This window comes from Ciconia boyciana, chromosome 8, assembly GCF_034638445.1.
Source record: "Ciconia boyciana chromosome 8, ASM3463844v1, whole genome shotgun sequence".
Classification (NCBI taxonomy): domain Eukaryota; kingdom Metazoa; phylum Chordata; class Aves; order Ciconiiformes; family Ciconiidae; genus Ciconia; species Ciconia boyciana.
Genome location: NC_132941.1, coordinates 3673153 through 3698138, shown reverse-complemented (window position 1 = coordinate 3698138; position 24986 = coordinate 3673153). Strand labels below are relative to the sequence as shown.

General features: G+C 46.9%; 2 protein-coding genes across 7 annotated transcripts; one reads left to right on the top strand and one right to left on the bottom strand.

Moving 5' to 3' along the window:
* The first annotated feature begins 8 nt into the window (after window positions 1–8).
* MTFMT (mitochondrial methionyl-tRNA formyltransferase) lies at window positions 9–5895 on the top strand. 4 transcript variants are annotated; one of them, XM_072871049.1, is made up of 9 exons: window positions 9–182; window positions 761–943; window positions 1381–1503; window positions 2341–2443; window positions 3011–3086; window positions 3664–3755; window positions 4349–4430; window positions 5079–5161; window positions 5483–5895. In XM_072871049.1, the coding sequence occupies exons 1-9, from the start codon at window positions 34–36 to the stop codon at window positions 5681–5683; spliced, it is 1092 nt and encodes a 363-aa protein (XP_072727150.1). In that variant the 5' UTR covers window positions 9–33; the 3' UTR covers window positions 5684–5895. The 4 variants fall into 4 exon arrangements, with proteins under 4 accessions (XP_072727150.1, XP_072727152.1, XP_072727149.1 ...); XM_072871048.1 differs by having other exon boundaries at window positions 11–182; window positions 731–943; XM_072871050.1 differs by having other exon boundaries at window positions 27–182; window positions 714–943.
* A 7087-nt stretch (window positions 5896–12982) lies between these two features.
* Window positions 12983–24986, bottom strand: CILP (cartilage intermediate layer protein). 3 transcript variants are annotated; one of them, XM_072871288.1, is made up of 10 exons: window positions 24918–24986; window positions 23044–23173; window positions 21679–21762; window positions 20622–20675; window positions 18960–19145; window positions 17449–17763; window positions 17231–17339; window positions 16600–16757; window positions 13599–15958; window positions 12983–13274 (listed from the first exon to the last, which is right to left on the bottom strand). In XM_072871288.1, exons 2-9 carry the CDS (start codon window positions 23105–23107, stop codon window positions 13617–13619), a joined length of 3312 nt encoding a protein of 1103 aa, XP_072727389.1. In that variant the 5' UTR covers window positions 23108–23173; window positions 24918–24986; the 3' UTR covers window positions 12983–13274; window positions 13599–13616. The 3 variants fall into 3 exon arrangements, with proteins under 3 accessions (XP_072727389.1, XP_072727387.1, XP_072727388.1); XM_072871286.1 differs by having other exon boundaries at window positions 12983–15958; XM_072871287.1 differs by lacking the exon at window positions 24918–24986 and adding an exon at window positions 23326–23523 and having other exon boundaries at window positions 12983–15958.

Below are 24986 nucleotides of genomic sequence, written 5' to 3'. Positions count from 1 at the left end.
TGTGCGTCATCTCTCGGCGCCGGAAGCGCCGCGATGCGGGGACGGCTGCTGCGCGCCTGGCGTGAGGGGGTGAAGGCGGCGCGCGGGGCGGCGGGGCGGGCGGGGACGCCGCCATGGCGGGTGCTCTTCTTCGGCACCGACCGCTTCGCCGTCGCCGCCCTGCGAGCCCTGGAGGCGGTCAGGTACCGCCCGCCGGCGGGGGTGGGGGGTGGTGTGGTGGGCCGAGGGGGCTGGGGAGAGGGGGCGGGGGATGGGGACTGATGGACGGGGAGGGCAGGGGCTGTGGAGGGAGGGGCTGAGGACGGGGAGGGAGGGCTGGGCACCGAGGGATGGGAGATGGGGGCCGGTGGTGGGGTTCAGGGGCCCCTGGGGGATGAGCTGGGGTCGGGGGGGCAGGGACCGTGGGTTGGGCAGAGGTTGGTAGGGAAGCGGCGGGGGAAGGGACCTTAGGGTGGGACAGGGACCATGGCGTCACGAGCCGGTCGATGGAGGGAAATCACGGGGGGGTCAGGACTTGGAGGGGGGGCAGGGACTGAAAGGAGGAAGCCGGGGGTGGTGAGGGGGTTGGGGGGTGGCAGGGTGGGGAGGCTGGGGACCGAGTAGGGGACAGGAGTAGGAGAGGGAGGTGCTGTGGAAGGGGACAGGAGCACAGCGAGGGGCAGAGGTGACCTGGCCTTCGCCTCTCCCTTGCTCTGCCTCCATGAAGCCTTTAGTGCTTTGTCCACCCCAGGGAGCCCAGCAAAGACTCACTCGTGTCCAGGCTGGAAGTGGTGACCCTGCCCTCCCGCCTGCCTGGGGACCTGCCTGTGAGGAGCTGTGCCCAGGAGCTCCAGCTGCCTGTTCACGAGTGGCCACACACGGGACCTGTGGGGCAGTTTGATGTGGGTGTGGTGGCATCATTCGGACGTCTCCTAAGCGAGGACCTTATTCTGCAGTTCCCGTAGTAAGTGAGTTGACAGGACATCTATTGCTGCTTCGTTAGCAAAGCTAGACTCTGTTTTTGAGTCAGCACCTGCGACTTGTGGCAGGTGAGGTCAAATTCTTCCCTGGGTTCATCTGCTTAACCTAAGCCTTACCTCTGTCGTTGTGAGGTTCGCTGTTGTTCTTTAACACGTTGATGTAGATCTATCCAAATGTCCAGCATGACGTGTTTACCTTTATTCCTCTCATCTCCCTTTCTGGGTTCACTGAGAAACCTCCTTTAATTTTCCTTTTCCTTTAATTTTCCTTTAAATGTATATTTAAACCAGTAACACTTCAGAAGGTCCGAGGACTTAATTCTTAAAGTAGTTTCAATGTAATAAATGTTGCACGTCCATTTACATATGGGTTCAGCTTCAGGTGCTGTTCCTATTCTAACTCTAAAATATTTCAATTCAGTGGCGTGCTGAACGTCCATCCCAGCTGTCTCCCGCGATGGCGTGGTCCTGCACCAATAGTCCACACAGTGCTTCATGGTGATAAAGTGACTGGGGTGACAATTATGGAAATAAGACCAAAAAGGTATGTTACATGTGCTTCCCAAAACAACTCACTGCTTCTGTTGCCTCTCAGGACTTTAAATCATCACCACTTAAGTAATCATTTAAATCATTCTGTGAAATCACCATTTTTTTTAAATGTGTGTCTGTATTTAATATTAAAATTTGAAACACTTAGACACTTTCATCTGACCATATGAGACTTGCCACAAATACAGTATTTTAGTGAGTGCGTAATTTGCACTCTAGACTCTAGGCCTGTTCTCTAATTCTTAGCGTTATTACAGGGAGCAGGCAGAGAACAAACAGTCACACAGCTAGATGGATAGGCTTGGTATGACACGAGGGAAAAGATCTGGTTTTCAGACTTCAGAGTCACCTATAACCTCCTGTAAGTGAAACAGAGGACAAGAAATTGCCTGTCTAGGGATGAGAGAGAGATATTATATGTTTTAGTTTCAGCCCAAACTCTGGCTTAAAAGGCTTGTGAAAACAAGTTATCATAGTTATCTTTCTTTCTTAGATGCTTGTCTGATAATAGATCTCAGGAAAGTGCGAAACAAATTTCTTCTGAATACTTCAGGTTGTTTCTTCTGAGATACTATGTTTCTGAACTGTAAATTGTGCATTCGTAACAATCTCAGCTTGCTGAGGTGAATCTTACTTGCTAAGATACATCTGATATTCTTTTCCCTGTGTTGTCTTGTGAACCAAACAGTATTTGATAATGTGTGAAAAGTGAAGTTTTTTGGGGAAAAAAGGGTAATTAGTAACTGAGTGAATGTACTGAATGTAGACTTTTGAACTGCTAATTGAGTTTTAGTTTCTCCAGTAAGCTTGCATGTTTTCTGCTTTGTAGGTTTGATGTAGGTCCAATTATTAAGCAAGAAGAGTTTGCTGTTCCTCCCTGCTGTACTGCAAAGGAGCTGGAAGTGATGTTAGCAAAGATGGGTGCAAACATGGTAAAGTCATGCAAGCTAGTGTCACTTCTGATTGGTATCTTGCTTTTAACATGTGTAAACAGAGTTCCATTCTGAGTTGACTGCAACTGTTAAGAGGAGCATGATCTGAAACTTAGTGTTTGTGAGCACTTTGCCTTGCTGAGAGGAAAGCTGAGCCGTGTGTGATAAGCTGTCAGTGCTGGTCCTGTGTGGTGCCGTTCTGTTTCTGTTCAGTAAAGAACTCAAGTGCTTTGTATGGAAACAGTGCAGTTGCTTCTTTCATTGAAGTGAATACCTGCTTTTTCGTCTTAATAATCAGCTTTCGGCCTGTTGTAGGATTAATATCAGAGAGGAGATCATCCTTAAATAACACTTGGGGTTTTTTAACTGTAATTCAGTGGGAAGGATGCCTTTAGTGTGTGTGTGTGTATGACACAAGTCTTCTGAATATAGTGAATTTTCTAGAAGCTCACGAGAAAGGTTCACTGGTGAAAAATTACATGCTGTATTTGTATATCTTGCATTTACTGTTAATAAATATACTCTACTTAGCTTTGTTAATATTCTGTACAAAATTTAATTTTGCAGCTGATATCAGTTTTGAAAAACTTGCCTGAAAGTTTAAAAAATAAGAAAGAGCAACCAAAAGAAGGAGTAACATTTGGTAGGTACACATATTTAATGCACCTTGGGTTTTTTGTTTTTTTTCTTTTATCAGTTGGAAAACTAATTTTCTTCCTACTGTGCTGGGTTATATTTTTTTTAGATACCTTTATCAATACGTCTCTTCACTGCCTTCTCTGGCTTAAAGTCATACAGAGGGGAAAAATGCTTAAGAATTCTTTGGACTTACTACATTAATGTTGTTTTCCAGTTGCCAGTACAATATCAAAATCACTAGCAATGTCACAAAATCTGAGCCAGTTTGTTATTCTTGGTGGTTGTAACACTAACAAAAATGTTACAGCTGTGCTTGTAAATGTATGTTACCCGTTTTCAGTGCAATGGGTGAATAAGAGGACAGCTGAGAATAAAATATAAATAAGCCAATTTGAGGTTTCTACAAAATCTTTTCTCCAGTTGTTGTCTAAGGTACATATGGTTAGATGATAAACCTGCCATTGGTCAGGATAAAATCTGTTTTAAAATAGTTTAAAATAAGATAAAATACTACACCTATTTGTTTGTAAAAAGATGCAAAACAAAATATGAACTCCTTTAATTTCTCTTTTTCCCCCTAGCTCCTAAAATATCTATAGCTAAGAGTTGTATAAAATGGGAGGAGCAAACGGCTGCACAAATAATTCAACTGCATCGTGCAATAGGAAGTATGGTAAAACAGTGGATTTTTTTTTAACCTTTTTCTGCCCTGTAGCATGTCCGAGTTTGGTGTAGATATTTTAACTACTGACTAAAACTCAAGTTTAGTTAGTTTAGCCTCTAAAACCTAGCATGTGTCTTAAAATTCCAGCGTACTTTAGCGTTAGAGACGGAATTAGAGCGGAGGAGAGAATTTTCTTGAATTTGATCCCAAGTGAGAAATCAGCTCAATAGTTTGTTTCAAATGTTTCAATGTTTCAAATGTTTGTTTCAAATGTTTCCTTAGCTCTGAGATTTCCCCTGATGCATTTGAGAGGGTTTCAGAACACTATGTCGACATCTTTGCATGACAGTAAACAGTGCAACTGAACAGCTACTATAGCTAGTTGCTTAACTCATTACTGCATATGCTAATGGTTTGCTTGTCAATGAGATGAAGAAGAACAAGGAAAACTAGATATAGTAAAGAAAGTCTCTTATCTGGACATATACCTAAATTTTTGCCCTAATGTTATTATCACAGGTATCTTGCATAAGAAAAAAACCTAGACAGTTGCCTGGAAATTGTGAAAATATTCTCAATATGTCATCTACTTCTGTTTCCAGTTTTCTTTACAGACGCTCTGGAAGGGTAGTACTGTTAAACTTCTGGATTTTGTGGAAGTGGATAGTATCCCTGGTTTTGCTGGTATTTACTTTTAAATTAATCTGTTAAGTTAAATTTTCCTGTCTTTTCAAACATTGACTTGAAGATAGTAACCAATTGTACTAAACAATAGCTTTAAGTACTGCTGTCTGAAACTCCAGTGGAACTAAGTCAGTCTCGTATATACTCGGAGTGAAATAAGTTTCTGTGCCCACAGATGAGCATAAGACAGGTTTTAAGGGCATTTCTGCTTTGTGATGATGTTGAGCGAGCAGCAGGTATAGTCCTGTGAATTCTGAGACTGGAGGATTTTAATGCTCTAATTAGTTAGGAGATCCTCTTCTAATGCCATTGTCTGGGGATCTCTCACGAGGAAAGCTGTCCCTGTGTACCATCGCTTAAACCGTTTTCTGTAGTAGCCTGTGTGTCTGAGCCTTGTGGGCCGAGCGGTGTGCCAAAGCACACAGGGCTTAATGCCTGTTTATGGAGGAGACAGGGGGCAGCGCCAGAGTGTGACTGTTCTGATTCTACCCTGCTGATTTGAGTATAACAAAACACAGAATACAATAAAATATTTTTGAGCAAAATAGTGACTCAAGATTATTATCGTACTTCAAAGAGACATAAGCATTTCAAACTTTTTTGTACTTGTTGGCATAAAAATGCAAGACAATCTTGCTTTGCTTTTAGATCAAATACTAAACGACTGTGGAGCTGTTCCTGGTTCGCTCCTATACCATAAAGAATCCCAAATGCTGATAGCTCGTTGCAAGGTAGGTTTATCCCATTTGTTTTATATTCACTGCCCTAAAGACGAGGTTTTTAGTGTCTGTGTGTTACATAACTTTTGTCTTAATTATCCATCGTTATTCACTGAACTAGTTTAGATTAGCATCCATCTTTTTATTTGATACCTTGAAGAACTTTTAATTTCCACTAACAAGCTTTTCACTTGCAAGTGAGAATTTGAATTGTAATGTAAACATGATGACATTAAATTAAATGTGTTCTGTAAGCCAACCTAGTGACAGCTAAAGATCATAATTTTAAAACATGGAAGAAGCTTATTGCCAATTTTTTGTTTTTATTTTTAGGAAGGCTGGGTTGGAATTAAAACAGTCATATTAAAGAAGAAGCTTACAGCAGTTGACTTCTACAATGGATATATGCACTCTTGGTTCCAGCAGAACTCAAGAACAGTTCATCAGGAATGCAGATTTGAAACACTCAAACTTAGCACGACAAAAAAGACTGTGAAAGAGAGGGAAATACTGGCACAGGATGTAAAACAATAGATGTATTTTAAAATGTGGGAGAAGATATCTGTAAGTTCATAGTAATATACTATAGCATTCAACTTAATTAAGGGCTTTCCTCCCATAGTGTTTGATCTTGCTGTCATCTGCATGTTTTCATTGTGGATTCCTGATGATACTTATTTATCTTTCCCCATCAAGGAAGAGAATCTCTGTGAATGCTGAAAATAGTGAATAAATTCCTGTTTCCACTGTTGGGTAATAAATTTATTTTTATACAATGTTCTCAATTTATTTTTGAGGACTCTCGGTATAACTTTATTCAAGCACAAGTTGTACACAGTTACTTTAATGTGGAAATGTTAAAAAAACCTGCTTCTCTGTAATTCATATGTGGTTTCACAAAAGCAAGATTCTAAGGACAGAAGCCTGTTTCATTTCCAAATAACTTATGTCAAATATCTTCTCATCTTCAATAGGATGTCTAGCAAAAGAGTATCCACACGGTGTTTTTCTTACAGCTTTGCAATACTTATCCGTGGAATATTTTCTAGTGAAATTAACGGATGGGATTTGTCTAGGGTATCTGCTCTACCTCAGAGTTTAATGCTCACTGAGACTCCTGGATTGTCTAGTTTGATTTTCTTGCAGACCCTTAAACTACCTTTGTATCCCCACGTTGAGATGAATAACTTATGCCTTAGCTGGGACCATCTGGAGAATCTTTTCCTGTCTGTGATAGTTGACTCTTAAGGAAACTACTCTTAACACAAAAGCTTCTCTTACTTCTGACTGGAATTTGATGCAGCATCTTGGTATAATACCGTCCCTGGAGCTGTGTGCAGTTGGCCATATGCCTTTTTCAGTGTTTGCCAGGTGAGGTTTTCTGAGCAGTCTGATGTTCTGTGAGATCAACCTTTCCTTTTTTGTTTTCTGTCCTTGGTTATTGAATTATTTCTTTTGCCAACAGTAATGTTACTTCACAAGCAACATTGTGGTGCTTGATGAATATACTGGATTATTTCAAGCTTTGTGTTGATCTTGCAGAATTCCTCCATATTGCACTACTAGGTTTTTCAATTAATTGGATAAAGAACTGGCTAATGTGCTTTATCAATATTACATATTGTTGACCCCTTTAGTTATAATATCCTGTTACTACAAGTTGAATCCACATCAGAGCTCGGCTGCATCTGCGTTTAAATCGTTTCTATTCTTAATCCCTCTGAACAACTTTGCAATTGACTCTAAGGAGGGGGGGAAATCTTGTCACGTGAAATGTTACAGTCATTCTGGATTCATGGGAAGTTAAATGAAATTTTATCTTTTTTTTTTCTTTTTTTCCCTCTTAATCCAACAGTCCTTGCCAACTGCTTAATTACATGTGTCTTCCTGCATATTCTCAATGTATAGTCTTAGTCTACTGGCACTTCCACTGTGCTGGAATTCAGTTTCAGTAAGTCTCAGATTTAGAAAAGGAATAAATGGAATATTCCTATTTTATTCTAATCTGAGATCTCATCCAGTTCTCTTAGGACCATCAAGCTTATTTGGGCCGTTGACTCTGAAAATGCTGTAAATAGTAGGTACTATTTAATGTCATCCATGAATGCCAGCTGATTGTTTTTAGTCACCTGCATGTGATGTGAGCACATCATTTTGTTGCCTTTTAAATTCAGAAAAAGCATATACACCGTGTATACTTGCTTTTCAATACAAGTGGCTTGTTTTAATCTCATTGATTCTGTTTCTAATCTATAAACTTGTCATTCACTTTGTTCAGTAGAAATGTTTCTTTGATATCTTTAGCTTTTCTGATTAATTTCTTACCTTTCCTATTTAGTCATATTGATTATCATCTCTTCCTTCTCCTTTTTGTTTTCATATCTTAGTACATATCCTACTTAATTAATATTTGTGTGACATCCACCCCGAAAGTTAATGTTCTACTGTCATACTTTCTCTCTGAGAGAGTTTTTTACTGGGTGAGGAGTTGTTAATCCAAGCTTTTCCTCAACCTGCCTTTCGTTAATGGCACATATAAGAAGGAGCATTTCATGTGAAGAACCCCAAAATTGATGACTCTTACTTTCTTGTCTTAGAAGTAATGTATCACTGTGAGGGTAACAGCAAAGCAAAGACCGCCCAGATCTTAGGACCTGCTCTAGTGTTATTTGCTCAATTTATTCTTGCTTTTTCTGAATACCACTGAAGTAAAAGCAAAGCCACTGGAGCTATTCAGGCTTGGGGGAGGCCCTGATGCGTTAGCTTCATATTTACAGCATTATCACTGAAATTTTGGAAGCCTCAAAAGGAGAAAAAAAACCCAAAACCAATTGCGGGAGTTGTGTAGGGTTGGTGTTACAGTGGTTCCGTTTTGCTCCTGCTCATCCTCTTCCACGTGTCCTTTTGGTTCTTCAGACTTTTCAGTGCATTCATGTCTTTTCAAGCGCTCATGTCTGGAACTTAAAGCTCAAGTCAGGTGTTGAATTCATGAGACATATCAAAGTGACAGGAGCTTGACATGCTTGAGTATGACTCACTGAATGAAAGAAAGTAAAAAACCTAGAAAAATGTGTTCTATACCAAGGATTAAACTGTTTCTGAAGATGCATCTGTTGAAGCTGTGGTATTTTTCTTTCATTGCCATTGGTCCAACAATTAATCTGCCTCTGACAGGTTTTCCAGAACACATGACTCTCCAAGAAATCCAAGCCTGTGAATCAGCATCAAAAGCTGGAAGCAACAGTAAGGTGGAAGTCAGGCTCCAGTGGAGAATTCCTCTTGTCTTTGACCACAGACTCAAGGGTGCAATCTGTGCTGCAGATGTTATAAACCCGGCAAATTTATTTCTAAGCAAATTATATATTTCAGTGCTTTGCTCCCTCCTACCTACTACTTGCAAGTAAAGGTTGTGAAGTCATTTTGCTTTTACTCTGTTCAGATCAGTCTCTGAAAGGTTAGTTACCACCTTATGCCACTAGAAGGGATGGGTGGGTGGGGTTTTTGTGGGGATAGTGGGTAAGTTTGGGGGATTTCTGGGGTTTGTAACATCACTGATCTCAGTTTTATGGCTGCTTGCCTTGTGTTTTCCCAGCTGGAGCTTCTGGGAATTGGTTATTTTTGAAGAACACTCATAGGCATCATTGGAATTCAAATATTCAACGTTTGCTGAGGATAAGAGCATTTTTTCTAAAACGTGTTCTCCATAGACGGTGAGGTTTTTTGACACTAATGAGCTGTATGGTAGGAGTCTGGCCTCAGGCATGGATTGTATCAGAAGTTGAATTAGTAGAGAAATTAGTATACAAAAAAAACCCAACCAACCCACCACCACAATTTACAGATAATTTTGAGCACAAATGATAAAGAATTTTGGACTTATGAGAAGTTACGTGTTTTAGTTATGTGATAGCATGGGTGGACCCAACTTTTCTGATGTACTGGGTCCCCAGGCACTGGAAAATGAATTTTGGTTCATTATGACCTGAGCAAAATGAACGATGAGCTGTGACTCCCCCGAAAACAATACAGTATCAAAAGTTCAGGCAATTTAGGGTTAAAAGTTTTTAGATGACCAAACTGTTAAATCAACTGCTTTGTTCCTAGGAACGACTTGAGGAAAATTGCTTGCAAGTTCTTTAACTCCTTTGCTTTTTTGGAATCTGCTCTGGCATCATAGAGTTGATAGGAAAGAAGAACCATGTTTCTGTCCTTTGCACCTCCAAAATGACACGGAGCAAAGCAACGTTATTGCGGGGTGGCATTAATGCTGCTAGTTGGAATATCAGCTTGCAGCCAGCAGCGTCTGCGTTAGATGTTCGCATCGCAGAGAACCTGTAGGGCAGTTTGTACATCTCTCGCTGACGGTTTTAGATTGCGCCTTGTGTGAGACCTATCGCTGTTAGTCATTGCTGGCAGGCGGTAATTTCAGTTCTAACTAAAGCATAAAGCAACGGCGAAGAGTTTCCCTGCGTCTTTGGGGGAGTTTGAGGTGGCATATGCTCAGAAACCCAGTAGATGGTGCTCGCTGCATCTCTTTTAGGGGAAAACCAAGGTCACGATCAGAAGATCGTGAAAATCTGATACAGAACATCTTCAGTTAGGTGTTTAATACCAAATAATGTCTAAACCATATTGTAGCCAGGATGCCTATACTTGTAACTTAAACTTTTGATCTGTGCAGGGTTTGCTTTAAGGCTTCTCAGAACTGCTTTCTGTGCAAGAGGTTATCAAAGATTAGGCAATTCTTTGTTGCTTAACAGTTAATGTCCTCGCTCTGAATAGGCACAACTTTACCGCAGTTGTTTTATGGAGGAAAAGAGGGTAAGATTAATTTATTTTTTCATGGAGAAAATCTTTGGCATGCTATTTTTAACACGGTAGAGAGGCTTTAAAGGGAATTGGTGTTCCCCAGGCAGCTGTTAGCCAAAATGTCTCTCTGGAAACTTTGCTTTCACCTAGCTCTGTAGGGATTTAACTTGGTAGGTAATGAAAATCTGATTATTTTTGCAGAACAGAGAAAACAAAAATGGGGCATTCACTGATGAGGTGTGGAATAGCATGTCAGGGTTGACTCTGGAACATAGACATGGTGATTCAATCCCCAGTACCACTGCTGAGGTCAAGTACAGCCACCCTAGCAATTGGAAAGTGATCCTAGCAAAATAAAACAGCTGTCCTCCTCTCGGACGAGAGAGGGAAAGTAGCAGAGGAATTCATAGACCCAGCATCTGCTACGGCTCAGTTTTAAGATCACTGAAGCCAAATTACTGGAAGAACTGCAAAATGTTTGGGCACCAGAAGGGCTCTGGTGTTGGATGGGGATGATTTCATCTTGGATTTCAAATAAATGTTCGAGGGAGTGATATCTCCTAGGATGCTGGTGACTCGCAATTAGATGCATCTGTTTCATGATCTGAAACCTTGCTACTCCCCCTGCTTCCTAGGAAACCTCTTTATTCCTGTTTTCTGCTGAATAAATTACAGATAAACAAGAAGTGTAAGTGACTAATCACAGGAGTACTTGAGTCTTTTTAAAAAGTTGATTGCAAAATCCCTGAATAATTTGAAGGTTGAGACTAGACAAGAATATCTCTCCTTTTGTTTATCCTAACTGCTGACGGCCTGATAGCTTTTTGGGAAGCAATATTTTCCCTTTCTTAAAAACAGGAGGAGGGATAGGTCACCAGATTTATCTGAGGGTTGGAAACTAAGTGACCTTAATGGAAGATGCTTTGCCATTAGCTGCAAACCTGCCGATGTTTAGGAGCCAGGTCTCCTGCTTCAGCCTGTTTCTCAAGGTTGGTGGTCCGAAGGCTGAGGCGGAGGGAGGAGCTGAGCCGCAGCCTTCCTGCATTCTTCCAGCTGATGCTCTCCTTTGATATGTGGGAGGGTGGGTTAGGTTCCAGGTTGCAGAAAGGACACTGCCGTACACTGGGCATAAACACAAGCTGGAGAAGTCAGACCTGACGTTGAACTATAGCATAAAACTTGTGTGAGTGGTGGTTGCCAGGACCTGCTGTAGCTTTTCTCCTACGTAAACTTTCTTAATGCATTTGGCATGGTGGCTCATCAGTAATGAAGTGTTAGCACCGAGTGGTGGTTGTTGGGCCAAGGTTCTTTTCTGTTGATAGTGCTTAAGCACCCGTGTTTGAAACCTCTCTGTCTTGCTCTGTATCCAACGTACTCTGCCAGCAGCCTCCTCTGAGAGCTCAGGGACTCAGTGAGCGCAGAGATTAGTTTGTTCCTCCAAGTCGGAGTTAAGCTCCAGTGGGGGACAGTTTGGGGAAACTTGGAGAGCTTCTTGCTGTTTCAGGCTGTAGGGCTGTGACCATTTCATTCCTGTTAAACAGACATTTCTCCCCAAAAGGAAGAGCCCTGTACTCTGCTGTGTTTGGCTCTGGCAAGCTCACATGCAGCACAGGGACGAGATCCCCAGCCTGCTTTCATCCATGTATCTCCTGGGTTGGTCTGTAGAAGTCATTTGTGTTACTTCACCCTCGAAGTGATGAAACTAAGTTCAGGATTTGGCTGCCTGTCTGCAGCAGAGGAGGGGAGCAGAGGGAAGAGACATTTCTCTGCGAGTCTGCAGCGCAAGCCAAGAGCTCTGTGGGAAGGTCCGAGCTAATGCTCCCCACTGGCTGCCTTGGCCCCAGCTCATGCCAAGCCCTTGCAGCAGACTAGACACAAAAGAAAACACACAGAGTCTGAATTCATTGGTATGAAGAGGATGTGCCAGAGTATTCCGCAGCTCTTCCTTTTCTGCTTCTCTCTGATAACTGTCAATTTACATAAAAACATGGATTATTAAGGTGGGTTTTTTTACCTTTTGAAGCATAATTCAGGCTGCACCAGCACTCAGTCCTGACCAGCTCTGTGTTTAATGCCTGGGATGCCCCATGTCAGACCTGAGAACCTGTTCTGAAGCTTGCTAAAGGCTGTTGAAAGATTCCCCGTGCCCTTAATGGGCTGTAGGTAAGACAACATAGACCCAGAACTGGCTTCGTACCCACAGGAGGGGATCGGGTAGTAGAGGGAAATCCACACTTGAGCATGGGTTTGAATTCCAGTTTTCATCCAGTAGCACTGCCCACCTTTTTGTGATCTCTCGGTGGAAATTTCGGCATTGGAGGCTTGCTGGCTTGCCTGCACCCCAAAAATGTATTGCCAGCAGTGTGTTTGGGTGTAAACATAGGATGTCTTCTGTGCTGGTGAGGTCCTTGATTCCATGCTAGAAGTAGCGAGGCTTGATAGGGCAACTTAATAGGTCACTGGGAGATGGATCACTGTCTGTCTGACCCCTTCTGTGGCCATCTGTACCTTCAGCTAAGAGCAGCTTCTTGCCCAGCAGCGTCTGCTCGCTGCTGCTGAATGTGGAGGGAAGCCTGTCTCCTCCCTGCCTCTGCACCTCCCAGCCTTGCTCTACATCGCCTGGTTCCCTATCATTCTTAAAGCACGGGTTCCCATTCCTCTTTTCCCCCCATCTTGTCCCACTCCGGGAGCCCTGCTGCTCTCTCCTTGCCCTGACCTGCTGCTCTGCTTCTCCCAGCACTGTTGCTGCCTCTCACGTCTCGAGCTGGGGACAGGTTCCCTGACCGCAGCGTGCCATGGCCAAGCCCTGGTCCTGGGGGAGCACCAGCTGCCCACCAAACCCCTCACCCATACACAGGGTCGGTCTCACATTGATAAAGCTGTGACATGTTTGTGAACCGAAAGGTGAAATTTTGCAGGTTGTTTGGTCAGCTCTGCACATGGTTTACTTGGGCACGTCAAACACAAAAGCAACACAGCATTGTCGAAGTTACAAAATGACTTCTTTTTATTAAGCTACCCTATCATACAGCATGGATTTTCTTGTCAAATAATGCAAGAAGCAAGAGAAAACTGTAGTTTTATCCATGTGGAGCCTACAAATCCACATGGCTTCTCTGTGCTATCAAGCATGTGAGTTTTTAGAAATGCAGCTGCCGGTAGTTTAGCTTGAATGCAGTCATTCTAAAACAAGCTAGAAATAAATAAAATACTTACATTTCAAGTACAAAACCTTGCAGTTGAATTCAGTATGAGGAAATCAGTTTATTCCTTTTCACGTTACCAACTACTGTACAGGTACTTGGGCTGGCAAAGTCTGCAGATGCAGAACAGAAGAATGTTTTATGTACATGACTTAACTGAATTATGTGTTTAGTCTTTCCTTTAGGCTATCATGTGAAGCTGTTTAATGTCAGGCAGAAAGAAGATTTTTATGGATGCATTTAATAAGACACGAACTGACTACCACTACTGGCCCCCAATTTTTGCCTTATGTCTTTCCTTTCTGGTGCAAAAAAAACCCCAAAAAGTGCACCTTAATTATGTCTCAAAAATAATGACACCTACCAGCTTTGAATTAGGTTATTAGCAGGCAGATGTTACTTTCGAATTACATTTAATCAAGTGCGAGCGACTTTACCAAGGCTCCTGTACAGCTCTAGTATGTGGGAGAACGTTGACGTCTCATCGGGATCCTGCCTTGGGTGGTTTGGCGGCTTGCCGGCTGCCTTCGGTACGCGGGGCTCTCCCCTGGCAGAAGCAGTATGGACTGCTGGCCCGAGTTCCTCTGAGACTGGAAGATGCTTTGCTCTGCTGCGCTCCTCTCCGAACAGGTGAAAGTCAACCCGACGCCGATGTTGCTCTTCATAGTTCTGGAGGTGCCATCAGACGTGCCATCGAAACACCTGCCCAGGGCGATTTCCTTAGCGATCCTCGGGTCTTGGTCAGTGACGGTGTAGATGCCGTAGTTGTGTCCCAGCGGGTCGAGAGGAGCCAGCATTGTGTACTCGCTGGAGTCGTTGTTTGTAGCCATGGGGAGGTGGTTCACCAGGTACTCATGGAGCATGCTGTTGACGCTGTCTCGGCGGCAGCTGCCTTGTGGGACCACTTTCACAAGCGTGCGGTCCACGCGGTCTTGGTCGAAGAGCATGCCGCTGCACTTGAACTCCAGGCAGGCTGCCGACACGTCCGGCTGCTGGGAGTCACGAATGCTGCGGACATCCCTGATGCCGTAGAGCTTGCCAATGGTACGCGGGTGTGTCCCACCCATGTTACGAGACCTTACGTTCACCTCTTGGGGTCCGTTTATTTTTACTTTAATGTAGCAGGCCCTAAATTCCATGGGCTTGGGCCACCATGCCAGGTAGTCATCGGTCCAGCTCATGAGGTCATCTTCACTGAAGGGAACGGTGTTGTAGTCGTACTGGTCTCCCTCTATCCTGTAAAACCTGAAGTGAGCAGCGTTGTGTGGAGCTTCCTCGCATTCTCTTAGGTTTTCGTAGGCATAAATAGGGCCGTTGTTCTCTTCTGGGGAATTAGGGCTTGGCTTGGCCATGTTAATGCTGAATGCTGTTTTCTTAGTGCTCGAGTCCTCGTGGTCTGTTCTCCTGTAGTTGAGCTTGTTGAGGTACGGCTGTGGGACCCCAATAGCGTTAGGGTTGAGTTTGGGAGCAGAGGACACAGCTTCGAGCTCTTCGCCCCCCATGCTTGCCAAGATATAAGCTGTGTAGGCCTCAGGGTTTTGCTCATCACAGAAGGCGGGCACGCAGGCACCGTTGGGACCAGTGACCACACTGTCAAAACGGCCCCATGCTCTGGGGTTGGAGGAGAAACCCGGTTCTGGCTCCATGTTTATAACAGAAATCACAACCCCTTGGATCTGCTCGCTTTGCAGAAATCTCTCGCTTCTGTATGCCCGGACTTTGACGTAGCACCGTCTGCTCTCTGGGACATCCAGGTTAAAAAGCCGCCTTTCTTTGATCTCCATGTTCCCAACCAAAAAGGTTCTCTCCTCCCTTTTGTGCCGTCTGCTTTTCTCAAGGTTGAAGTCCCCTTCTTCCTCCCATAATCCTGTCTCTGGGTTCAGCGACCAAAGCTTCATCTCTTGCAGGTGCTCTGGCATCTTGACCTGAGAAGCATCCAAATGAACTTTCACGTCCTCTGCATTAAGAGACTCGGTGCCCTGTTCGTCAGTGAAGTCCACAGAAAACATGCCGTACGTACGGAGCGGGAATACGTCTCCTTCCTCGTCTACAAAGTTCAGGTCACTTTGTGTCACAGGGGCTGTTGAGATGTTTCTTGGGTCCAGAAATGTCACACTGGCTTTCACTTTGCCTCTGTAGGCTTCTCCGTTTTTCCTATAAAATGCATCGGGAGGGATTTCTAATTCGGCGATGGGATCATCATCTTCCATTTCTCCCAAGGAAATCACGTTGGTTTCAGTGGATTCCAGCGTAACAGGGGCTTTCTTTCGTAGTAGCTTGATCTCATGAAAGACAGCACCTCCATTTTCCTTGAAGGGCAGAACTTTTGTTGTGTTCACAAACTTCTGCAGCCGATCGACGAAAGTCAGAACCAGTCTCTCTGTGTCTGCTGGGACGTGGATGGAGAAGGTTCCCTTGTAGCCAGTCATGCTCACTCTCTTGTTCCCCATGTAGATGTGGCCAAACCTCAGTGGCTCACCGTTATCTGCTGCGGTGGCTCTGCCTCGAACCGTTATTTTGGTCTCGGTGCATTTTTTGCAGCCACATTCTATGACGACTTTAGTGGGGAGCGTGTACCCGTTGCAGGAGATGTCTCTGGTTTCCATCTTGGACACCCCACAGCAGTAGACAACGTTGTCCTTACACCGGAGCCCCTTATCCAGCTTCCCAGCACAGGTCTTCGCTGGGCACTTGCCCACGTCGTAGTAGAAGGAGTCGGTTGCTTTTTGGAAGCAGTCATGTGGAAGTCGGATGAGGTGGCTTTGGGGTTGGGAGTTGCAGGCTGCCTCTTGTCTTCCTGTTGAATAGGATTTCTTAATGAGCAGCATGAAATAATTGTACAGTCATCGCTATGTGGTCTGAAACCCTCAGAGCTAAACATTGCTTCCAATAACAGTGAGGTTTTCGCAGCCATGAAACAGATGTTTTGCAGGATTTTGGTTAGCTGAACTCATCTGGCCTCCGTTTGGGTGAAGCAGGTGCTCAGCTTCAGCTTTAGGTACCTGATTAAGAGCAGTGCTGTTTGCAGGACCGTCCCAGCTCCTGCTTACCCACCACTGCCATCCAGCCCAGCCTCAGCTAGATGTTCTGCAGCTGCCTGGCTTTTTGCCTATGGACAGACCAAAATGTGTCCCAGGTTTAAAACAACAAAAAAACCCCCAAACAGAAATATTCATGTGTCAGGCAGCAAGTACAGTGGGAAATCTGCTGAAGCCAGCAGACTGAGCTTGGCAGGTCACCTGCAATCCAGAGCTCCAGTTTGTAGAGAGCATCTGGTTCATAACCAGCTCACGCAAGCTTATCTGCTAACGGATGCATAAAATAAACCCCCGAGATCTCTCCTGTGACTTTTCTTTCCCACTTGTATCACAATTTCTGGTTTCTGCACCCCGCCGCCTCCCCAGCTGCTTGGAGAGCATCGTGCACGTTTTCTCTTACCTATGACGGCAAGCTTGGCAGACTGGGACTTCGCCGACCCCCTGGTGCTGCTGGCCTTGCAGAAATACTCTCCTGACTGCTCTCTGTTCAAGTTCTTCAGAATCAGGTTGTTTTTATATTTGTATAAGGAGGGATCCAGCAGTGAGCCGTTGTGGTACCTGCCAGGAACAGGCAGTTAAGGGGACAGAGACTGACCGCCTGGCCGGGGCAGAGCGATGGCCTAATCCTGCATCCTGCTGTGTAGATCTTGCCAGACCTCTTGCCTCAGTTTCCCCATGTGTAGTCTGGCTAGGTGGCATCACATAAAAGTTATTCCCCTTCCCCTGGCAGTACTGAGATGTGGCTGCCGGGCGGCTGGACGGCAGGCAGAGCTGCCAGCCGTGCCTGCTGAGGTTTTTCAAACTCTTACTTGTATTTTTTCCCAGTAAGTTCCTCTGCAGATGACATTACCGAACCTGCGAGAAATGCCAGCTCTGCACATCTCGAGGAAACCATCATTTCCAGCAACCAGTTCTCTGCGTATTTAGCTGTTTTATAGCTAGAAAACCACCTTTATGGAGATGGTAAGGAATTATAAATTGAATCTGTGGGACAGGCAAGACTTCTGTCTGATCAAACTCGAGTTCCTTACCAGAGGTAGCGGTCGGGGGCCGGGCTCCCGAGGGCGTCGCAGCAGAGCGACACGCTCTGTCCCACTCTCCTCGCTTTGTCCTCGGGGCTCCTGAAAATGTAGGGTTTGCCTGCGGGAGGAGGAAAAGGCCATCTTGTTACTCTTCCCCTCCTAAAAATCACGGTTTATTTCTGGTTACTGCGTAAAGCCTCCTGCGTTCTCCCCCTCTTTGGGGCTACCTGATCGTTGCAGCTGCACTTGGATCGCCAGGTTTCTTCTGTTGCTCTCAGGCACGATGACAGTTGCTGTCGCATATTTAGCCTTCTTTATTTTAAGGGTGTTTTTGCCATCGGGGCAGACTCCGGGGATCCTAAACATGCCCCTGTTATCGGCCGTTGTCAACAGCTTGAGTTTCTTGGCTTGCAGGTAGACCCGGGCATCGGCAGCGGGCGACCCGTCCTCAAGGGAGACCTTCCCGTGCAGGGTCGCATCCTCGCACATGCAGGCGTCGCAGTCGGCGTTGACGCGGCCCATGGGGCAGGTGATGTTGCAGGCTGGAGGAGAGGTACACGGGTCAGAAAGCAGCCCCAAGTCCCCAAAACGCTCTCAGCACGATCTCGCATCTGCTTTTAATTTAGATGCAATAAGGCAGATACTGCATAAGGAATAAATTGTATCCAAAACATATTTTTACTGATTATCAACAGCTGTGCATTAGAAACACAGGGATGATGTTGTTTTGAACCTGACAATTAGTAGAAAGCAGCCACGTGGATATAATTACAGCTAGGAACTGTTATTTACCTTCCCCAAAGGGCTGAATTTCAAGGAAATTTGAATCCAGATCAGCATGTGAGCTCTTAGCTCAACCCTGGCAAAATTACAAATCCAAATGCCTGAAACTTTGTAGGTTTCTTTTACCAACTCATGCCCAAAAGTCATGACTTTGGTCTACCTTAAAAGCTGTCTCCCCTTATTCGATGGTATCCTGGCTTGGGCAACACATAGGTAGACTGCCAGAAGAGCATTATCTGATGGATTTAACGAATGGTCTCCCAAACAGTGATTCTGAAACGTTGTCATTACCTATAGTGATTAATCCTAAATAATAATCTCTGTCTCTTCCCAGTGCAAGGGCTCAGGTCATTCCTTTTCCAATCACAGAGCATCCCTGTACAGCAGTTACCTGATCATTTTTCTATAGCTGGAAATAAATGGAAGAAATCAGGAAAACCCGAAACAACTTTCCTGGAGAAAACATGGACTATTTTCAGATTTGTTTGACTTGACTTGTTGACTTGTCTGACTTATTTTCAGACTTGTTTAAAAGGGGATTATAAGAATAATATAATGACTTACAAGCCCCTTTAGCAGCAGCTGTAGCAATTCAATATTCCCAACTCTTCTCTTTCCTGGAGATTGCATGGAGGCAGCTGCCTGCAATCTCTGACTCCACCTTGAGAGCTGCTGTTACAACACGATTAACGGGATTTTTCCTATATCCCCAGGATCTTTACGGGTCCCTGATGATTCCCCATACCTGGATCCCACCCCCATCTTGCTATTTGCCTATAAACTCCCCTCGCTCTGCTCCCTTAGTACTCTCCAGCCCTCTCTGGAAGGCATCGGCATCACGAAATCCTGGCAAGGGAGAGAAAGACGGTAGAAGGGCGGTGAAGGGAGTACAACGCCTACGCGGTGCTGAGATCAGGACATTGTCCCCTGCCCGTAAGTGAGGTTATAGGAGCACCTGAGCAAACATGTCCAATGCAGAGCCGCCCTTCCTCCGTCACTTCGTTACAGTGCACGCCCCAGAGGCGCTCAGCTAGGCAGGATCTGGTACGCTTCTGCACGCCCGTTTGGCCGCACTTTCCCGAGCACTCGCTCCATTTCGACCACGGAGACAAAAACCGTTTTGAATCTTGCACCAGCGGACCTTGAATAACATCAGTGGTGTGTTACTGAGATGCACATTACACGTATGGCTGTCCGAAAACAGGCAGTTGGTTTCTTAGCAGCTTCTCTATAGCAGCTTCTCTATAGCTTCTCTATAGCAGCTTCTCTATAGCTCAGACTATGCGTTTGGATATCACGCACCACCTGGATTAAACAAACTCAAAGCATGTTCAGGGAGCTGGGAAATAAAGCACGAGAAGGCGCCTGAATGCTTCTGACTTAATTCCCCGCAGGCTACCGAGTTCAGGATGATTAAGATAAACTCGAGGGGAGCAAAGTGCACGCAGATCACGCTTGGTGTTGAATAACTTTGGCTTAAAGGAAATCAAACACACATTGTCATTTAAATGCTGTCTGAGGGGCAACGCTCGCCTGCGTTTCAAATGTGGTTAAAGAAAAAAAAGAAAAAAAAGAGGGTAAAATTGTTGGTACGATCATGTTGAATGTCTTTAAGCGTACTTCAACATATGTTCTCTATAGGGGAAGCGTGCGTCCTATTGCGAGCACCAGTTTTACTGCGTGCAAACAGAAGCCTCGGTTGCTACCGAGCAGGCTGAGCGCGTTAGGGGCCCGCTGATTTGTAAAACACAAAGAGGGTTTACTGAGAGTTTAATATGTGGTTAGATTTTTAAAGGAATTCCTTTAACCGGGCTACTAGATGGTATTAATTTAAGCTGCTTTGAATGGATGAGATATATGCCAAGCCTGTGGTTTGGGTGTCTTTTTCAATGACAATGTTCTAATAATGTTTACGAGGATGCGCTTGTGACTAAAGTTTCTAAAAATGAGGTCTCTGGGAAACGTGTGCCGTGTCATCTCCCACACCTACTCTTCCACCCGAGCTGTAATAAACCAGGTCAGGTTATTTCCTAGAAAGGCAGACAGGCACACGGCTGGACTATTTGAATAGTGATGGTCGAAAACAAACCCCTGGCTTACAAAAGCAAGTGGCTGGAAAAGACCGGTTAAATGAGAGCAGCCACGGAAGCGTCATGTCTGGTTTGGAGTGAGCGCTTGGCTTAGGTGGGTGAATTTTTAATCTGTTGGCATCTCCAGTTCAGCGTCCCGAGTGGTGCATCCATAGACCTTATTTAGCAATTTGGGGGATGCGGGAGGAGGTGGGCTTGGGGACGTGGTCCTGTCCCAGGCGGCACATGGATAAATGCCCGCCTGTACTTGCCCTGAGCAAAAATTTAATGTGCAACAGATTAAAGTGGGGTTTCAGTAAGATCCTAAGCTTGTTTGGGATCGTCTGCTTTAACATGCAGGGCCGGCGATGCTAAGAAAGGAGGAGGGGAGTCCTGTGGAGGAAAATGGCATTATATGGCTCTAGGTAGCACCTTGACAGCAGAAAAAGCAGAAAGCTGAGGACGAGGGAGACGCTGAGGTGTCGAGCACTGGAGGGGATGTGGGGAGGGACAGGGCTACCCCACGGCACTGGCCGGCAGGAACTTACTGCGTCTGGTGTAGGCGAAGGTTGGGTCTCCCCGGCGAGAGCTGCTCCTCGTACCTGCGGGCAGAGGACGCGCGGGGTGATTCGGGCAGGGTTTGCCTGCTCCCTGGCCGAGCACCAGTCCCTCCCGCCGGCCCGGCTGCACCGAGCCAGGCTGCTCAACCCAACCAGGTCTGGCACACCCTCTCCTGGAAGCAAAAACTGAGTTTACAGCTCACTGCTGCCAAGGGCAGACGCTTTAGTTTCCAACTGTATTGGTCAAAAACTCAAGATTTTGCTTTATTTCTCCTTAAAGAAGCAGGAGTCGCCCCCTGCTCTGTGAGCCCCAGCCTCAGCATCACTGCCTTGTGCCATCCACTTGGAGGGGAAAACAATTTTCCCGGTAGTTTTCCTAGAAATACCTCTCAGCAGGTGGAGGGGACCTCTCTCTGAGTGCCCGTGTTTTCGGTGCTTCGATTCTCCCCAGCAGCTAAGAGAGCTGCTGGGAGCGGGATGGAAGGCTGGGAACGTCCCCTAATCCCTCAGCTACGGCATCAGCACGTCCAGCCCTTTCAGTGCCTGCTGGAATTTAAATCCCGAGCCCTGGGCAGTAAAGCTTGAGGGGTTGGGGTATCTCCTGGGGATTAATGAGCAGAGCGGGCTCCGCAGGTAATTAATGCCCAATGGAATTAAATCCTAAAGCAATGATGTCGCAAACTGCCCCGGGCGCGGGGACAGGCTGGGCAGGGGAAAAGGCAGGTTGGAGCGTGTGCTTGTCCATCCCCGGGCTCTCCTCGCCCTCCCAGCCCGGCGAGGGGCCGCGGGTGCCTCCTGCGGGAGTCGGGGCTGTGGTCATGCACTTGACCTTCACTTTTCCAGGAGAGAAGCCAACAGCATGTGTCAGCGATAGCCAAAACCCTACAGGAGGGCGCGGATGATTAACATTTATTCCACTGCCTAAATGTCCTCATCTACTCAAATAATATCGTTCGGTTGTAAATTAAGGCTGAAAAAAATAATACGCGTGCAAACACCCCTTGTCCCGGCGAGGGAAAGCTGCCCGAGCTGGGAAATAACTTACTCTCCAAGCTGAGCATTACCAGCGGGCTGAAGGTTTTCTGTCCTATCTGGATCCTGCTGAGGGCTGGTTTCAGAAGCCTTTGACCTAAGGGTCAATAAATGAGAGATTAAATTAGATTAATAATAAATTAATTAAGGGATTGGGCATCCTTAGGCTCAGTTTCCTAGATTTCCCTTTGGGTTGTGGCTGGTTAGAGCTGCTGATTAGAGCTCCTGTGGGATGCGGTGCATCACGTGCAGGAGATGCTAAGTGAAGGGTGTGATGGAGATGTCCCACAGCATCACTGCGGCTCAGGTACGATGCAAATTTGCTATTTCCCTTAGCGCCCAAGAAGAACTTTTTTGTGCTTTCTGTGTTGGAGCACCTCAGATCAAATAATCTTTTTATAGCTGGAGATATAAAATATATCCTGCCTCTCCCTGAGCGGGGAGAAATGAACCCGAGGTGGAGGAGGTTGGACCTAACGAGGACGGTTGTTGCTATGGGACATGGACTGGTTTTTGCACTCGCTGGCCGCCCATGTGCCCAAGGGGAGCTGGTGGTCATGGCTGGTTCCTGGGGTGCTTGCCGGGTCTGGTCCCATTTAAACTGGGGAGCTAAGCCCGAAGCTGCCCAGCACTGGCTCTTGCCCGTGCCCAGCTCCTGGGGACTCAGCAGGGCTTCTGGGCACCTTCCCAGTGACAAACTGACTCTCCCTGTTCTTATCCCTGGGCGTCCGGCCAGAGCACTTCAGGGCAAAATTCCTCTATAGCCTCGGAAAACAAATCCAAAGAGCCTGCAAAGAGGTTTTCTCTGCAGGACCCACTGGAGCAGAGGGGCAGGTTGCTTATCGCTTAGCGCTTTGGTATGTGCGACCCGCCAGAGCCAGCAGCCGACAGATCCTGCTGCTCCCGAGGATCTTCTCCTGGAGAAGAGCAACATCGCTGCCTCCCGATGGCTTCGTTCCGAGGCTGGGGTTGTTTCATGCTCGGGCAATGGATAAGGCACCGGCCAGGATGAGTCTGCTCAGAGCAGAGGGGAGCCAGGATGGGAGCCGGGCTGCGGGCTGGACACCACGGGGACTCGGGGTGGCAGGCAGGGATGGTCCCAGCACGCCCAGTGGGCAGGGAGGCTCACCCCTGGTCAGCCACAGGCTGGCTGACTCGCAGACGGGCTTTGCCGGTGCTCCGGGGGCTGGACGGGCACCAGCCCTCGTCTGGGAGTCGTTTGGCCGGGTGAATGCCATGCTGACCCAGAGCAGCGCCTGGCATTGGTGTCGGGCCCGTGTCTGCTGGCTCAGCGGCCACTGGTGGGCATGCCTTCGTGCCGGCGTGCCTGCGGGCAGGGGACAGCACGGTGACGGGAATAGAAACATTTAACCTTCACCTAAAACAGACGTGGCTCCCAGGAGGAGGAGGAGGAGGAGCATCCATCCTTTTGCGGTGATCATCGTTGTCTCTAGAGGTGACCAGGGGCTTCTTGGAGTATCTGCAGCCGTCCTGCACCTTCCCCAGACCTGCAGAGACAAGCCTGGCCATGTCAAGGCTCACCCAGTGTCCTGCCGCCTTCAGGGAGCTTCTCCCAGGCTGAACCAGTCCAAAACACGCCGCAGGGCCCCTTATACCCCCTGCCCACCCCCCCACCCACCCCCGGCAGCTCCCCACTTACCCCCTGAGGGGGGAGCAGCAGGGGCTCCGCAGCTGCACTCACATCCCCTCCACTTCTTGCTGTCGCATCTGAGCCGCAAGCCCAAATCTATTCTGCAGAGCGCCGCTTTGTAATGACATCTCCTTAAAGCGCCTTTTAACAGCTTAAATACTTCTGCAGGGATGCTCTCGCAGCCCACGCGGCTCCACGGGACCCCCGGCACCCTGTTCTGCCCCCAACATCAGCAAGGACATCTCCACGCCTCTGTCCCTCTGCCTGCAAACTGGGCTTCGTGCAAGGATAGCATCTTATCCCAGTGCAGTAGCGTGGGTAGGGTGAAGGCTCCTGAGCACCTCTGAAAGCGGAAAATCCCGTGCACAAGCCAAGTCTTCACTGCAAATGTGAGCAAGAAGCCAAATATTCTCCTTTTTCTGCACGCATAGATGAGGGACTGAGGCTTTGTGTTGCTCTTCCCCAGCTCAGCGACTTCAGATTTTAAGTGAGTCCCTTAGCCCTGCAGCATCAAGCATTTGGGTATTTAATTTCTGAAGGTACCCATGGAGCTGGTGTTACCCCGAGCGATACCAGCTGGAATTACAGGTACTTTATTTTACGCACCCCAAATTAATAAACTTGGGGGATCGGGGGGGGAATATTGCCTCAGCCTTTCAGTGCCTCAGTTTACCCATAACATGAGGCTTACAAAGACCAGCCGGCAGTGAGAACACCCTGTTATTTGTAAGCAGTATTAACCATCCCATCCGAGACCGGGGAATGTGGGACTAGGAAATACTTTGATTATGGCTCAGCAAATCCCAGTCAAGCAAAAATAACAAGCAACACATGAGCGGTGTTTTGTGGGCTTACGGCGGGGTCGTGAACTCGCAGCCAGACAATAACCAGGAAAAATTAATCCCGGCTGAAAGCCTGTTTCCCACTCGGCGGCTATTTTGGGAGCTGTCTGCGACTCGTTCGGCGCTGGGCTTGGAACGGGATGCGTCCCTCTTTACCAAGACACGCGATGCTGCGAAAAGGGGGGGCGGTTCAAGCAGCCGGATCCCAGCGACAGGGACGGTTCGGCATCGCCCATGTCCCCTCTCTGGCAGGGGGCTGGGGGAGCCGGCACGGGATGGAGCCGCGGGAGATCAAACAGCCCTGCGTGAGCAAAGCACCATGCCTCCCCGAACCCCCTGCTCCGGCCGTCCCCATAACCCTGTCCCAAATCCATTAGCTGGGATGAGGAGGGGAGAAGTGGGACGCGGAGAACTGCATCCCCACTGATGTTTTCCAGCCTGCAGCCTCTGCGCCTTCACCTGCCCATCAGTTAATTTCCACCTCGCCCTCAATCACAGACGCTTTTAATTATGCCGCCTTAATAACACAGCAAAATTATATAACCACTAGCTGCGACGAAGGGGAAAAACTTAGCAGGGTTGGGTTTTTTTTTTTGCTCTTGCCTACAAAAACCATTAAAACCCCAATTAAGGAGAGTCTCGTCCTCTCGCTGCGGAGCTGCCAGCCGAGCTGTGGTCCAGGGCTGAGGTGGGGGCTTGTCAGCCGTGGGTTAAGGGATTTGCAGCTGGTTGGGAAGAAGAGAGAGAGTTGCAGCTTACCGAAACCTCCCCGGCGCCGCTGCCGAGCTGGGCTGTGCACGAGCCTCCCCACAGCCGAGGCGGCGAGGT